Raw genomic sequence first — 17,235 nt, 5'->3', positions numbered from 1 at the left:
ACACACACACACACACACACACACACACACACACACACATATACATACCCAGGGAAGGTTAATGTCAGCACACTTTGCAAAGAGAATTCCTGGGACTTCACTGGCCAGCTAGCTCCTGTAGGAACTGGTGATAGAGCAGTTCACATTGTGACAGATCCCACACAAAAGCAGTCTGACATTCCACACTCTAAGCAGATCATAAGCACATCTGAGAATCCACATTTTTACAGAGTAAAAATCAGAGAACGCTTATTTGCATTTTAAAATGTTACTTTGTTTTATGTATGAGTGTTTCTCACACTATAAGATGCTCTGAAAATTCCCCCAAGAGAACCTGCTAAACGCAGACGTCTAGTTCTTACTCCCAAAGAATGAGACTCAGAAAACTGCAGTTTTAAAAAGAACTCAGTGATTCTGATGCATGTGGTTGCTGGTACGCACCCTGAGAAACACTCCACACTGCATGTATGTAAACGGAAGTCACTGTCAATTTGGGGGATGATAATGTTGCATAAACCAAAACCCACCTGTATTGTGATGGACAGGACTGTGAGCTGAGAGAGAACATTTATATTTCAGACCTCACAAGTTACCTGGGATTAAGATTCACCAAGCAGTTATTTTATTATTGCTTATGGGTCTTGGCAAGAAACATTCATATGGGTATGTATGTGGCTGACACATCGTACATGACATGCACATCCCAGTGACTGACCACTCATGCCTGGCATATGACAGTGTTTAACACACAAGGCTGTGCTGGGAGCCTGCCCGTCACCTGCTGTTTTCTGTTTCTAACTGTACCTAAGAAAACCAGGGAAACAACCAAAACCATTCTCTTAGCAGCACCATTTTAAATAATGTTGGAAAATGGACACCCTCCAACTGGGAGACAGTGACATTTAAAGGTATAGAGGAGGCGGAGAGGAGGAAGGAGCACCTGGGGCAGGTCACTGAGGCAACACCCGGGAGGGAAGTCCAACATGGGCTTTGGAGCCAGTTCCTCGCAGTGTTTTTTGCAGATATCAGGAGGCAGGAAGGGAGGAAGGAAAGAAAAAAGAGTGTAAATGGCAAGAAAAATGAAAACAACAAAAAAACAACGACTGAGAACAGAAAGGTGTAAAAAGTTCCCAGAACCACCCTAGCTGGTTTGGCTCAGTGGATAGAGCGTCGGCCTGCGGACTGAAGAGTCCCTGGTTTGATTCCTGTTAAGGGCACATGCCCGGGGTTGTAGGTTCACTCCCCAGTAGGGGGCGTGCAGGAGGCAGCCAATCAATGATTCTCTCACATCATTGATGTTTCTATCTCTCTTCTTCTCTGAAATCAATAAAAATATATTTTTTAAAAAAGTTCCCAGGACCAAAATTAAGATTCAGATTTTGACCATTTATTACTATTCTCATCATATTCTATGTACATTAGAAGATAAATAGATATTTGTAAGTGGGGGTGAAAAATGACTTGGTAACAAATTTGACACTGAGTCAGTTCATTTATGATTTCAAGTAAGGCAAATCTTCCGGTCTGGTCTTTCCATGAGTTCACCTGGACATGGAAATAAGATCAGGGTGTTTATTTCTGGTAGTCTGGGGTCCTTGACTAGCAATCCTATAATCCCAGCCCATGTACATCTCAGAACAGTCTGCAGACAATCCCAAGAACACAGCCTACTGTGTAGCTGCAGAAAATATATCATCATTGCTTTGCCTCTGATATGGGAGTCCACAAATAATGTTCCTTTAAATACTCCCCCAGGGACACATGTCCACTCCCATCTTTATGAAGGAGCCTCGATGTTCCTCTCGCAGGACCAGGACCCCGGAAGCTGTTGCTTCAGGAACAGAATTAGGCCCGTAACTAGAGATCCGCCATGATTCTCTAACTAGAGGCTGCCCGTACACTAGCAGCTGTTTCCTGTGATAACCTCTGCAGACCCAGGTTTCTGCAGTCCACCCTTTTGATCACCTAGGAGGCTTTGTTGGCAACAAAATATTGCTTCAGCGCCTTTATGAAGTCATTTGATAGCCTGTGTCTCTACAGTAATGAGCAAAGAGCTGCCTGCCTGGCTGCTTAGCCCTCCCCTCCTCCTGCCCCAAAGTTGGCCACCTGCTTCTATATTTTTTTCCCTATCCATAATCCCCCATCTCTCATCCTCCTTCTACTAAAGCCCTTTCTTGTGAAATGATAGAATAAAATGATTCACATTATAGTACACATGATGAATAAAACATAAACGGTTACCTCTTCCTGGCCAGTTGTAGTTTAAAAATAGGGAAGCCTTTAAGCTATAAAGAAATATTTAATAGTAGAGTATCAGGTGCCTGAAAGCTGGCTGGAAAAACACTTGGGGTTGAGATGTATGTATGTGTGCATGTATAGGGGGTGGCCTGGGGATCTCAGGAAACATGTCATAAAGGTGAGCACATTTTTGAAGCCATTTTATAGTACATGAAATGCATTTTTACAGCATTTGTGTCTAGGCATTGACCATTGATTGGGGGACATGAGGAAAAAATGTTGCAGCCTAATGGTCAGGGCTCCATTCCCAGAATAATGCCACAACTTGGCCACAAGCCCACCCAGTGGGAGTGCCTTTCCCTGAGGTAAGATGGTTGTCCCAAGGATGGGAAGGCCAGGCAGAGGATGCATGCTCGCTTCACTTATGGCCACATTATCTTCTTCCTCCTGAGAGACCTCTGGGTCCTTTAAGTAACTTCCCAGTCATCAAATCAGTCTTTATTAAATTTTCACATGCACTTAGTTTTAAATTCAATTTGAAATGTGCTCCAAGGAGCATCATATGGACTAAATAATTAGCTAAAGAGAAATGGCACAGAATAGATTTTAGCGAATGGCACAGAACAGTGCCTCTCCCGTACCACCAGTAGTAATTGAGTCTTTTAATGTAATACAAAGATAAGTATTTTTATTGTGAGTCATATATTAATTTTCCATTATATGCAAAGGAAAAACAGTCAAATGAGCGGTTTTAGGAATATTTTTGCTTTGGACAAAGCTAACACAGGGTACGTTTTTAGAAAGTGGGTCAATTTAAAGAAAAATGTTTTTAAAATAATGATACAAGGACATTGCAAGAATTTTGAAGGTTCTACTCAAGTGACTACAGTTTAAGAAACTCACCCAGACTAGTAGATCATATCTGCATATCAACAATCCTTGTTTGACTCCTGTTATGAAGAGGATGTGCTGTATGACCTTGGGAAGGGTTTTAGGAATATTTTTGCTTTGGACAAAGCTAACACAGGGTACGTTTTTAGAAAGTGGGTCAATTTAAAGAAAAATGTTTTTAAAATAATGATACAAGGACATTGCAAGAATTTTGAAGGTTATACTCAAGTGACTAAAGTTTAAGAAACCCACCCAGACTAGATCATATCTGCATATCAACAATCCTTGTTTGACTCCTGTTATGAAGATGTGTTGTATGACCTTGGGAAAGTTGCAATGTCTCTGAGCCTCAGTTTCCTTAGGTACAATGGTGGCACTGAAGGGAATCTCCAAGGTCCCCTCTAATTCTAGCATGTGATGACTTATCTATATTATAGGTTACCTTCTGTGAGTAATGAAGAGGAGATGGAGAAATTAAGTCAGTGTGGCCAATGATGATGTCATGGCTAGATACACATAAGCATTGAGTTAGCTCCTGGTTAACCTCCCAGAAGCAGCGAGGAACAGAGGAAGGTGCACTAGATTGGGAGTCAGGGGACCTATGGGTGAGCTCTACCACTTACTATTTCCTCTGGGCCTCCCCAAAGTCACATGCTTTCTTTAAACCCCTGTTTCTCTATCAGTGAGGGCGAAAGGGTCATTACTGTGCAGCCTTGTTGGGCAGCTCAAATGCAGGGTGAAGTGACAAATTCTCCACAAACACATATCTTGTTCTCCCACTCTGTTGTAACCATCTTTGTGTCATTTCATTCTTTTTCAATAGAGTGTGGTGGTATGTGTAACTATATTATGATCAGACAGAATTTTTTTTTAAAAAATAGGTTATTTTCAAGCCAGTCAGTATTGATAGTTTCTAAGAGTCCAGATAAGATGAAGTGTGGTGGTATGTGTAACTATATTATGATCAGACAGCATTTTTTTTAAAAAATAGGTTATATTCAAGCCAGTCAGTATTGATAGTTTCTAGGAGTCCAGATAAGATGGTTAATGTTGGAGAAGGAATGGTGAATTTTTGGCTCATCATGGACAACCCCGGAAACCATCACCTACCAGTCACCTCAAATTATTGTCTCAGGGAAAAGTTGTACCCATCTCCTCTTCTAACCCTATCATCGTAAGTGGAAGATGAGCTAGATGTACTAAATTATTTATCAAGCCCACTGAGCCCTGCTTTTTGTGAGATTCCTTTCCATTAGCCCGGAATTCCCAATTGGATAGGCGACCTCAGATTACAGCTGTCTCAAGGTTTGCACACTTCACTCCCCTAGAATAGCCAGGTTACACTTTCAGATTACTGCTTGTTAAGTTCAAATTATAGTTATTTTTATACAACTTACTGAGCTTGGTTCTCTGATATCTGCTAGTTGATGAGGAGAAAAGTATTGTTAGAAGGTGACACACAGAACTTGCAACTTCCAAATAGGAAAAGCGCAGCAAAGATAGTACAGCCCCTCAGTATGAAGCGTGAAGTCGTGTAGTGTGGGGTCAAGCAACCTCACAGCTTGGAGTCATCCCTGAATTTATATTATATTGCAAAAATGGATGCTCAAAAAGGCTGGGAAGTGGGTAGCTTATTTTTAGGTATATTTTAAGTAAAAGATGTTTCTCAATATGAAAGCTTCAGTCATCTAGAATAGAGTACTCACCTATATAAACCATCTCGTTTCCTTATTCCAAATAGGTTAGACTTACCACCCTCTCCTCTGAACATTTCAGCACAATACAGGTTGTCCTCCTCCTAACACGTCCAATTTGACATCCTTTTACAAGTCAGGCTTACTTTTACAGAATAATAAGCTTTGTGCTAAGCAATGCCACAAAGTTGTCTTACACTTTCTCATGCAAAGAAATTTCTAGGCAAACAACTTTGGTTTTGAGATGGTTCCATCACTCATCTAGTCATGGATCTACGAATGACCAGGAACCAGTATGCAGGACTACAAACTCCGGGTCCTCAGTCTTTCCCACCGGATCCCGTAGTTTCTTATCAGTTAATCTTGGGTTGCCCTTACCTGCTCACTTACCTGCTTGAAAGATGTGACAGCTGATGTTTACAATTTTCAAAACCATTTTCCTGGCCCCTGCGGCATCCACTGTTCTCTTCACCTTAAGTTTCATTAGGGTGAGAACACAAACCCTCAGCTTCCATGACAAACCCACTGCAACACTCCTTACACCTGCTTCCCTGTTCCCAGACATGACTGTACCAATGCAGACTTAGTCGCTGCAGCCAGTCTTGCACGTAAAAATCTATTGCAAAGTTAGTCAGATTCATTTGACGGAGGACAGAAGTGATTCACCACGGTACCCTTTCCCATAAGTCCAAAGTGTGATAAGAAAGCTTGAGTAGTGCTGTGTCCCATGAAAATGACAGATGCGGTTATTGTTTCCAGTGAATGATGCACCTTTTCTTGGGGAATCACCCTGCAAGGGATGCTGGGATAATAACACCAGGTAGACTCCCCACCGTCCTCCTTACTTTGATGTTCTTTCCTGGAAATCACTTGTGGAAGAGATTTTAGCCCGTGTTCTTTTAGTTCTCAGCATTTTCCCTACGCCTTTCCTCTTCCTCTTCTCAGTGTTTTGAGACAGCTTGTATTTGCACCTAACTTTCTGTACCGTGGATAGGCACCCAAATTCCTCTGCCTCTGATTAGTCAGCTCTTCCCCACTTGGCTTTCCACTACCTCCTGTAAATGGTCTCCTCCCACCTCTCACCTAAAGTATTGCCTCACCTGTGCCCTTCTTCGCTCCTCCACTAATGGCTTCGTCGTCCTTTCCAAATATACTTCCACTCAACACTATCCCAGAACAAACTTTACCCCTCGCTCACGAAATAAACTGCTTTCAATAAGCCTCCTCTAACCCCCTAAACAAATAACATCCCATAACCCACCTCGCCCTAAAATATTGCTTTTCATAACCTCCAACAATATGCTCCTTTCCTCCCCTCGAAGAAATAAACCGTCTTCAGTGTTCCATCCTATCTGGCACTGAGCCACCTCATTGAAACCATAAAACACATACCCCCCGCTCCCCTCCCCCAAAACCTCCCAAACAAAGAAAAACGACCTCATATGGTCTTTTGCCTTCCCTTTCTCTCTCCGAGAAAGAAAATTCTCATGAGATATATAAGGACCCATTTGTGTCTCTGAGGATTTTTCTTTCCCAATTAAATAAGCTAGGGAGAAATAGAGTAAGGCATTCCAAGGCCAAACACATTCTACTGTTTATTACACATATTACATTCTTAAATAAAAATGCGTCACATAACATTTTTGCATAGATATCTTACAATATACCAATTTAAAAAAGAATTATGAAACAGACCAGTAACAAAAATAAATTTTTTCTTCATTAATAATTTTGTAACATTAACATACCACCATCATATAATACAAATAATAGTTTTAAATCTTAAGACTTTTGTACAGCAAAAAAACTCGACAAAGTAATATATTTATATTTATATATATATAAAAAGCTTAAAAAAAATAAAATGTCAAAAAAAGGCATAACCGAGGGCTATAAGACTGGGTACTTCTGTGATATATTATAAATACCAGAGAAGGCCTGAGAGAATGTGACCGGGGAGGTGGGGGAGGGGAGGGGCTGGGAGTAGGTCTCTCCAAACACACTTGTTAGACACATCTGGCAAAAAGAAAATGTATAGTGCAAAAATAAATATTTTCAAGCCAACTGTTGAGAGGATAATAGAGATTTGAAAGAAAAATGGTGGTGGCTGGGAAGTCGAGTGGTGGGAGTAGGGAAGGGATGACGAGAGAGAAGGAGTTTGGGGAGATGTGTGGAAAGGAAGGGGAGGCTCCAAAAACATGAAACATTTATTTTTGCCTCTGTGTTAGCAAGGAGATCTTGGCCATAACAGGTGTACTTTTCCTCCCTGGAATGAAGCAGAAGTGGAAGATAAGAAACTTAAGTCTGAGTACAGGAAATGCATGCTGGGGGAGAAAAAAAAAAAGGTTGAGAACCAGCCAATGAGCCCAAAAGCCTCTGAGGACCTAGATTTGCAGAACTTATTCTGTCTGGTCCAAAGGCCTAGGATGAAAAGGTCCCCTCTCCCCACCCTCAGCCCTTCCCCTTTATGTGGAACTCCCAGTGTGGTTTCAATATACTGGCAATTATAAGCATCCATCCCCCCAGAAAGATATTAGGCACTGGTGGCTACTCCTCTTCAACGTCAGTAGCCTGTTTTCCTTCTGCGAAGGTACAATAGGTACGTGTGCACACATCCAGGTGTGTGCAGACATACCACCCTCATTATTCTGACGTGGGGTCCATTTTATGGCAGTAGACAGAAGCTGGAGTCAAAGCAATTGACGATTTCAAAGCTCACAGTTGAAAAAAATTGTATAAACAGTCCCCAACAAAGAATGGATCGACCTTCCCTCATGACCTTTAGAGGGAGCCCTGTTTGAAAAGAGTTATCTTGTTTGGGATATTTGTGAAGCGATGGCCTAGGATTTCTCTCTCCATGTTGGATACCTGCTTCCCGAGGACTTGTACTTAAATGGAAAACACCTGAAGAATACAGTACTAGATCGGAAGGGTGCACACAACAGTTAATTGCAGCTTTATCATCGCCCTTTCTGGGATCTATTAGGTACCCACAGAGGAGGTTTAAGAGAAAGTGTTCAAAGCAAGAGAAAACCCTGAAGCCTCAGGCAGTTGGTCATGGGATCTCACACTGAGAAGCAGTTTTTGCTTCCTTGGACACTTTTTTTTTGTTTCATCTCAAGTATTCCCAATGATTCTCACTGAGGAAAGCAGGCCATCAAAGAGGCACTGACTAGACTCAGGCCCTCTCGTTTTCAAACTGAGACATCACCATGTTTACCGAAATTTAATCCAGACCCAGAATGCAAATTCTCTCCTCCTGCCCCACCCTACACTTGGCAGGTGGTCACTTCCGGAAGATGCCAGGTAACACTTCCGCAACCAGGTCTACTTAATGAATTTTCACTTTGGCAAAGATCTGGGTGCAAAAGTGGCCAGATGTGCTGGCCCTCCTAAGATTTTTTAAAAAGAAACAATGAACCTGATTTTTGTAATTAAGTAAGTTGCATCTCTCTGACTTTCCCCTCCCTTCTTCCTTCCCCTAAAACCAACTTCTGCAACAGAGAAGACAAAAGCACGTTGCACAGTATTTTCTCTTTTATGAAGTGCCTTCCATAGAGGAAACCATTTTGAACCAATAAAACTAATCACTAGGTTTTCTTGTTCTTGCCATTCAAGTTCCTTTTTTTTTTTTTTTTTACTTTGCCATAGAATTCAGGAGTGGGGCAGAATGCTCGCGGGCCCTGGGTGAATCGCCCTGAAAGTCCCATGTCCCCTCTGATGCAAATAGACATGGCTCATCTGGAAGTTTATCCCAAACTAAAGTCCTTAAAAAATCTTCTCTGGCTTCTAGATTCAAAGAAGATTTTTTAAAACATAGGAATCAGTTCTGCTATCATGCGTGAGGTTGGCTGTCTTTTTACCCTGTTAGAATCAGGTGATCAAAGATGTAAAAAGGGCACAAGAGGTGCAGGAGGGGAGAAGGTGGGGATTTGAAGGGCTTTGCAAGGGAAAGCACGTAGAGAGAAGGAAATGGTCAGCACGAAGTTCATTTTGGGGTCTCCGATCTTTTTATCAAATGCAGCTTTGTCATGGAATCCGAACATCCAAACGTAATAGTCATCACCACCAGGCGTTAAGTTGGGCAGATTAACCGTTAGTGGGGCAGGAGGCCAGTAGCTAGGAGCAGCATATCATTTCAGGTTTCCACGTCTTTGACTTACAGCCGGGTGGTAGGAGACAGAAGCACAACTTGAAATAAAGAAAATTACCAAAATTTGTCAGTGGCTTAGAAACACCGCTGTTCTCTACATCGGACTCTGAACCCTGGATTAAGTGTGCTCGAGGGACAATCACAAGAAACACCACACCACGCTTCCCCTTTCCAATCTGGGGTCCCCTGGACTGTCAGGAGGTAACAATGGAAGCGAGAAAGCAGTTTGATGTGTTTCAAATGTCCATTCAAGCACCGTTTTAAACAACCTGTCCTTTTGGGAGCAAAACATTTTCAGGCCATTTCTTGGAAAGCCTGCTCACTCCAGCAGGCTCTTTACCCGCCATCTCTGCCATTCTGGAGATGATGGGCATTGTATCACAAATCCGCTTCCGAATGATTGGGGCTGTACCCCCGCTCCCGTGGATAGGACTGGTTATCATTCATAGGTGTCAATTCCGCTAGAGAACAGTTTCCAAGCCATACCCTTAGCACCCACCAAATTCTCAGGCCAATTCTCACCGTCAACAGATGACTCTGAAGCAAGCAAGCAAGCAAGCAAGCAAGCCCGACCATCACGGTTCAGCGCCCCCTGCTCCGAGAAAGGTCAGGGGCAGATTACAAAGGACCTCACTGATACAAGAGAGAGAGAGGAATTCCAAAACAGTTCAGACACTGATGAGGACCAAAGGGCCTTTGTTCCGCCACATTCAAATAAGGTCTTTTCCAGACCGCAGATGACAACAGGGAGCAAACAAGCAATGATTCCTCTTTTGCATTCTTTAACTTTCTTTTTAATAGAGCCTTGCATTGGTCGGTTCAAAAATTAAATTAAATATTCTAAACCCTTAATAATAGCATTTCGAGAGGCCAGACCAGCTCCCACTGGGGAAAGAACATTTGTAAATGGTGGCAGCCACGGCCAACGCCATCACCAGTGTGTGTGTGTACATTCCTGCTAGAGGCTACTATGGGAAGGGAGACCAGTGAACCAACACAATCTGGGGTACCTAAAGTTTCATCTAGTACACTGACTGGAGGCGCAACAGTTTAATACAGCCGAGGTTCAAGGTCCCCCCGCCATCCTTCATCCAGAAAGGATGCACCACACATTCAAATATAACCCCATGGCACGCCCCGATGGACTGGCCACAAAATGCACTCAAATGCAGTAGAGAACTACGAGATTGTCAGCAAGCAGTGCTCCAGAAATTGTTTCTAAGTCATGTCTAGTTTTAAATCTTTGGAATAAAACTGATTTTTTAAAAATACCCTTCAACTAACATATACATAATTGCCTCTGGCAAATGGGCAGATTTTGTGTGTGTGTGTGTTTTCGGGTGGTTTTTTTATTGTCATTATTTTGTTGGTGGGTTTTTATTTATTTTTTGTTGGTTTTTTTTTTTTTTTGGTCTAAATTGAAAAAAAGGAAAAGGAGAAAGTAAAGGTTAAGGGCCAGACCTCAGAATGCCCCATTTGTCCAATTGGCAGCTACAACCTCTGTGACGAGGAGGCTCCTTTACCCTCAGATGAGTAGATTCAACATTTCAGTGAAACCAAAGGTTGCAGAAAGCTGAGAAGCCAAATGCCAAGGATCTTGAAGGTTGCTGTCATAAATGTATTTGTGTTTCTTATATTATTATTTCCTTTTAAAGACTTCAGTTTTGCATCCCAAATAGGTATGGGGTGGCATTTTAACAGTCAACGAGTCAAACAGTCAAAGGAGGGCAGGGGGGGTGCCAGCTGGTATGAAGGAGCAGCAACCATGTGTGGACCAAGTGCCATTTTTGTTTTTTTAGACGTGTCTTGAAGGGATGGTCCCAGAATATACAAAATATACAATCTGTCCTAATAACCACCCCGCTTGCTTGCATAGGCCATGTAATGGTCCTAAAGGCAGTCTTTGGAGTTGAGGCCAGTGCCAGCTAGCTAAGAATGCGGGTAGATAGAGACCGATATTGGATGTGTGTGGGGGATGAAAAGTAAGGAATGTAACCCCTTCGGAGTCAGTTTGCAGAGTAAACGTGAGGCCTCTGTTGATCCTGGGTGCTCTAGGTCACAAGTCATGAAGGGCCTAGCCAGAAAATAAATTAGAAATATGTCTCTCCTTTTAGACAGACGGTTAGAGAAACATCTCAACCCTTTCCTTAAATGTCCACCCTTCATTCCCACAATGGCATTTCTGAATTGTGTGTTTTAACAAGTGGAGTAACATGAGCTCAGTGGGCATGAGAGAGGAAGATAGATGATGTTTTTGAAGTCACTAGACTTGGGAGGCATCTTCCACTTTCCCCACTCCTGGAAAGAGTGATATTTTTGGCTTTTTGTCAGGTCATAACCCAGAGTTAGGTTCAATATGCAGCTGCCCTTTGAGACTAGCAACATCTATGCTGAAACTGGATACAGGGCAGCAATGACACACAGCACGGGGTGGACCACTACGAGCTGAGGTCATGATGCCTCAAGGGGATGAGAGGACTGTGATGTCCCATCTGATTGGCTGCTTTGAGAGCTGGACATCCAGGTGCTGAGAGAGAGTCCTGGTGAGGTTTAGTCCATGGAGAAAAGATAAAACATTTAAGCTTCCAAATAAGCTTTTCAAGTTTTCATTAGCAAAAACAGAGAGATTAAAAAGAAAAAAATCTAGCACTGGCAATAGGTGAGGCTCAAGGGATAGACTGTGATTTATCATCAAGGACTTTATTCTCTTGGCCACTTTGCAGTCATGCTAGAAGTTTCCAGAATCCCTAGTGCATATGGTGTGCAAGAGTCAAAAAGTAAGAAAAGAAAACTCCTCCCTTAAGAGTGAAGTCTAGAGAAATGCAGGCCAGAAAGGTGTAAGGTGTATTCCAGAGTCTGTCGCCGCTAAGGCCGTTGGTATCGACTGGAAAGATCTCAGTGGTGCTAAGAAGAACCAAAACTGATCAACAGTTCTTTGAGGAAGTCGGACGCACGGAATAGTAGGACTTTTCACACACAAAGGACAAATAAACCAAGAGTTAATTTTGGCTACCAAACTGCAATTTGGTTTTCTAGGTCATTTTCCCCCAACTATTTAAAAAGAAACAGTGCTACACATATGCAACTTTAAGACGTTGTGTTCTCCTATCAAGTTGCACTGAGAAGCAAGTTAGAGATAAGCCCCTCTTACGGCTGTCCACCTGCAGAAACGTCACATCCATTTGCTCTGATTTCCATTGGCCACAGCGGGAAATAATTCCAATAGTGCTGACGTGAGCAGCCAGTCTGCCTTGCTGAGTTCACCTGGTCTCCTTCTTCTTCGTTTTCTTCTATCTTCTGGCTAGGGCAAGGCATGAAGAATAGCCGTATATATTTTAAATATAGCTGAGTGCATGATAGTGAGTGTGTGGGGGGGTCTGTGCGTGACAGCGTGTGTGTAAGTGTGTGACTGTGTGTGTGTGTACACAGAGGTGTAGAAGTGAGAACTTTCTTCTGCGAGGCAATGGGGCCCCGCCTGAAGTCCAGCCCCCTGCCCCATGGCGTTTCCTTCAGACAACGGCCGACGTCGTGGCAACTCTGGCCTTTAGGTTTTTTTAGATATGTCTCTTCATGTGGAGGGCAAGATGGTCCGACCTGGAAAAACACCTAAGAAATATAAACAAGAACAAGGATATTAGAGAGGTCTAGGTAAGGAACTCAACTTCCATCACCCCTTAGAAAATGATTAACCCTAACTCTATTTTTTTGAGAAACAAGGCAGTGTGTTAGGAAGGTGAGCTCATGGGTCAGATTGCGTGGGTTCAAATCCCAGGTTGCCTAAAAGTTGTGTAACTCTGAGCACCTTAACATCTCTGGGCCTTAATTACTCCTCCGTATAATGGTGATCATTATGGCACTCACCTCATAGCTTGGTTCTAAGAATTAAATGAGACCATCTATGTAAAGTGCTTAAACTATTGCCTGGCATGTAGTAAGATCTCAGTGAATGTTAACTATTATTATCATAATTGTCATTATTTAAAATTTTAAAAAAAATATATTTGTATTTCAGAGAGGAAGGGAGAGGGAAAGGGAGACAGAAACATCAATGATGAGAAAGAATCATTAATTGGCTGCCTCCTGCCCACCCCACATTGGGGATCGAGCCTGCAACCCAGGCATGTGCCCTGACTGGGAATTGAACCGTGGCCTCCTGGTTCATAGGTCAGCATTCAACCACTGAGCCATGCCAGCCAGGCATAATTGTCATCATTAAAGAAGAAATGAATATGCAAATGCTTTGGAAACAACGAGTGAGAAAGAAACAAAGCAGAGACAAAGCAATCTGCCTGTTTAAAAGGGAGACACGGGGATCTGAGAAGGTAAGAAGTGAAGGAGAGGACTAGGCAGTGGACAAAACCTCTTTCCTTTCCTTTCTATATTCTGGGAACTTAGAGGAAAATAGTACTATTGATACACCACTTCATTGAAGTAACTGTTCAGTAATGCAGATGATGTTCTGGACTTTTATTCTGCCTTTACCAATTGCCTACTCTGTGCTAGGTATCTAGCAATATATGTAGAAGCCTTCCATTTCTTTCAGGAAAAAAAGTGGAAAAAAAACAACAACAGATCTTTAACATAATATGAAATGTAATTGCACCCCACCAGAATCAAACTAGCATCATTATTTGCTCAAATTCTAAGAAGCACATGATACTTAGCATTAGACTAGGTTCCTCACCATTGAGGTTTTATTTAAATGCAATATACCAGCAAACTACTTACTTGTGTGATTAATTTATATTTGTTAACTTATACCTACTTCTCATAGGAACAGTAAAAGGTAACAGATAAACTCAGCATTGAGAAATGCAGAATCAAATAACTCTAAGGGTAATAGAACCCCAGAGGGTATTTCCGAGTATATAGCAGGCAGATGACCTTAAATAAGAAGGTCCTTAAGGACTGAAATTTGTTCATTACAGAGAACCAGTTGAACCCCTATGGTCGTTTCTCTTGCTCATGAAAAAGGCACACGATGGGCAGGTGAGCAGTAAGCCAACAGCAACCCTCTAGGGCACCAAAGAGCGAGATATGGGCTGATAATTTCTTACCACCGATAAGTGGGCTGATTCAACAATCAAAATGCCTCCTCTCCACTGCCCGAGATCTTGGAGATGCTACCCTGGGGCAGTCTCCCTGGATTATGTCTGTGCTGAGTCAGCATGGCCTGCCTATCGTGACTCGAGGAAGCAGAGAACTTTCACCGCCATCGGCAGCCGAATGCTATGGGCTGAGAGACAAGATCCATTCTCTAGCACAGTGATGGCGAACCTATGACACGCGAACTCATTTTTTTGGTTGATTTTTCTTTGTTAAATGGCATTTAAATATATAAAATAAATATCAAAAATATAAGTCTTTGTTTTACTATGGTTGCAAATATCAAAAAGTTTCTATATGTGACACGGCACCAGAGTTAAGTTAGGGCTTTTCAAAATGCAGACACGCCGAGCTCAAAAGGTTCGCCATCACTGGTCTAGCAGCTGGGCACTCGGTGGGCTGCACGGCTCAGTCCAATGGTAAGGAAATGGCAGAGCTGCCCTCTTGCTTCCTCCCCCAACCCAAACCTGAAGCCAGAGGTCACAAAACCCAATGTCTTCGGGGGTCAGGCAGGTAAAGTGAATGCGGGCAGTGAGTCCAGTGTAAGAAACAGCCCTATCTGACTCCACTTTGGACAAGGCGAGGAAATACTGCTTTCTGTGAGAGCAGACAACAGAGCAGGGGAGATGATCCATGTCAACGGACGGTCTGCCTTCCTGTTGGGAGACCACAGGGAGTGGTGGGAACTTGGTGGAATTAGTGATCACATGGCCAGTGCCAGTGGGTACTGGTTACTACTCGGCTCCAGGATATTATGGGCACATCGTCTGATTTTTCCAGACAAAGCCAGAAATACAGAAATTTTTTAATGGCATCCAGCAATTTTCAATGTTAGCAAAACAAACAAACACATGTCTGTTTTATTCTAGCTTATGCATCAAAGTATACATGGTCCATGCTTTCAGGAAAGGAAACCCCAATCCTAGCTTAGCTTCTAAATAAGGCGGTCTGATTGCTCCAATCAGAAGAGGCAAGAAGTAGGTTTCCCATGCTCATACACCCCGTGGTGCCAACAGGACCCCGTGTCCTGTGAAGGGCTACAGATGCCCTCTGTCTCTGAAGGTAAAGGTCTTCTAAGGAAGATTCCCCGGTCACCCCAGGCTTTCCTTTCACCTGCTCTGGGACCACTCCACTTCCCGATGCCACTGCCCAGACCTGCTCTATTCTTAGCACAATCCCTGCGATGGAAAGGCAAGGTGCTGCCCGTCCTGAGACACCAACGAGGGTCCAGCCCCTCATTTCCGACACCGTTGAAAATGCGCGGGCGACTGGCAGGGCCGCAGGACTTTGGGCTGTTCACAGTCTCCCAAATACCATGTCACAGAGCGTGCACCATCTGCTTCGAACATTTCTAGCTCCAGAAGCCATCCTATATTTTGATGAAGAAAATAAAGCAACGAGACGGCCCATCTCTGACAGATCCTTCCCTGAAATATCTAGTGGGTCTGAATTATTTCTCACATAAATCACACAATCAGATTTAATCTGGATATGTCAACGGCTACACAGTTGTAAATTTCACAGTAAGCCAGTTGACTTGAAGACAGAAACACTCTCTGCCCATTTCCAAGGATGATGGCAATCCATAATGTGCAATCTCAATCGTCAAGGACCGGGAACAGCCTCGCCACCCTTCATATCTGACAGCTAAGTGGATGTAATGCTTTTCCTCAAGGGACTGTGGACAAAGAATCCCCATCTATGCAGCTTCTTTATCAATGGCCAGGGCTAGAGAGGAATAAACTTGAGGTGGGAATTGGGGGCAGTTGTCAAACAAGGAGAAACATGACTAACTATAGATACTTAGGAGAGCGGCTGGGACTTCTAAGTGATGGGATAGAAATGGAAAAACAGGTTGTGTTCTTGGGTAGCAGGAGAGAGCTCCAAAGAAACGAGGGACAATAGCGTCAAGAAGTGGACTTCCTCAGGCCCGGGGGGGAGGTTATCTCTGGGCTCCAGAAGGCATGGGGGCTTTATTTAGTTCTTAAAGAATGAAGATAAGAGGAAAATAGCCTCTTCAGGAAGAAGGAAAAAAAAAGGAGGAAAAATATGAATGCTCCTTTATAAGCATCTTAAAGGAGCACCAAGCCAACGGGCCACCTGGAAGACGTGGCCACCCCTGACCTGGTCTCCAAACAAACACACACTGCTCCAGAGGAAGGCCTGGGAGGGGAGGGGCCGGCACCGGGCCGGGAGGCAGGAAGCCATCACGTTTCCTCCCGAGGAGAGCCAGGCCTCCCTGGACATCCTGCGGCCCCTCCTGCCACCCTGTGAGCGGCTGGCCGAGCCGGGAACCCTGAGGCTCTCAGGGCTTTTATCGTATTAGAAGCATTTTTCTCATCATAACCGAGACCTTTAGGATTGCATTAAAAAGATGGTTAATTTTCTTAAGCTTCCTTCTAAACACAGAAATAGGATTAGAAGGATAACACGCTCAGATGCAAGCCCATTATTTGATTATGTCTCAACCTAATCCTGCCTTCACCTTGGCCTGCAGAGTCTCCATTTTGGGGTTTATTGGTTGATAATGCCAAGGCTGTCAGATACTATTACTAGTGTAGTTTTCTGCTGCTACGTGCTCTTTCTTCCACTATCAAACGCTGGAGGTTTGAGATGGAATTGCAGGATACATTCTCAAAGCCTCTCCGTCGTTTAGACCTTTGTGCCTATTTTCAAAGGAGAAAGAATGGTACAGGCCCCCAAAGAATGGGAACTGTCTTCAGTAAATTCATGTCTAATAATACTTCAGAGGAAGGCCTTATACCTCACCGTTCTTCTGTTAAGCAGGCTTTCTGCTCTTTCGCGTTTTAAAGGATGAGGGAAAATGGTATTGATGTTAATAAAAAGATCAGAAGAATCAGCTACAGGTAACCATTCTCTATCCTATTACTCTTCACATTATACTAAAATGATCTGTCTCCTCATTTCCTCAGGGTAGGAGTCGTGTCTTATTGATATCTAGTGAGTAACGCGGTCCCGGGCCCAAAGCTAACGTTCAGGTAAATGCTTGTCTAACGGAACCAAGAATTCACATTATCTTTTGACTACACGCAAGAAGGCACCCCTTTCTCAATGGTTTTCTCAGTGAAGAAGTAAAAGGCATCCCCAGATCCAAGACTTTGAGAGAGAAGTTTGAAGCTTGTGATGAATCCA

General features: G+C 43.2%; 1 protein-coding gene across 1 annotated transcript in view; it reads right to left on the bottom strand.

The window, feature by feature from the left end:
• Positions 1–6,737: 6,737 nt before the first annotated feature.
• KLF7 (Kruppel-like factor 7 (ubiquitous)) overlaps positions 6,738–17,235 on the bottom strand; it is a 93,973-nt gene continuing 83,475 nt past the window's right edge. The window contains exon 5 of the mRNA XM_014546089.1: positions 6,738–12,582. Coding sequence (XP_014401575.1) covers positions 12,531–12,582 — 52 coding nt within the window. The 3' untranslated portion in view covers positions 6,738–12,530. The remainder of the gene's footprint in view (positions 12,583–17,235) is intronic.

The sequence above is a fragment of the Myotis brandtii genome, unplaced genomic scaffold, assembly GCF_000412655.1.
Source record: "Myotis brandtii unplaced genomic scaffold, ASM41265v1 scaffold43, whole genome shotgun sequence".
In the NCBI taxonomy this organism is placed as follows: Eukaryota; Metazoa; Chordata; class Mammalia; order Chiroptera; family Vespertilionidae; genus Myotis; species Myotis brandtii.
Note: the sequence above shows the minus strand (reverse complement) of the source record. Positions and strands in the feature narration are given on the sequence as shown.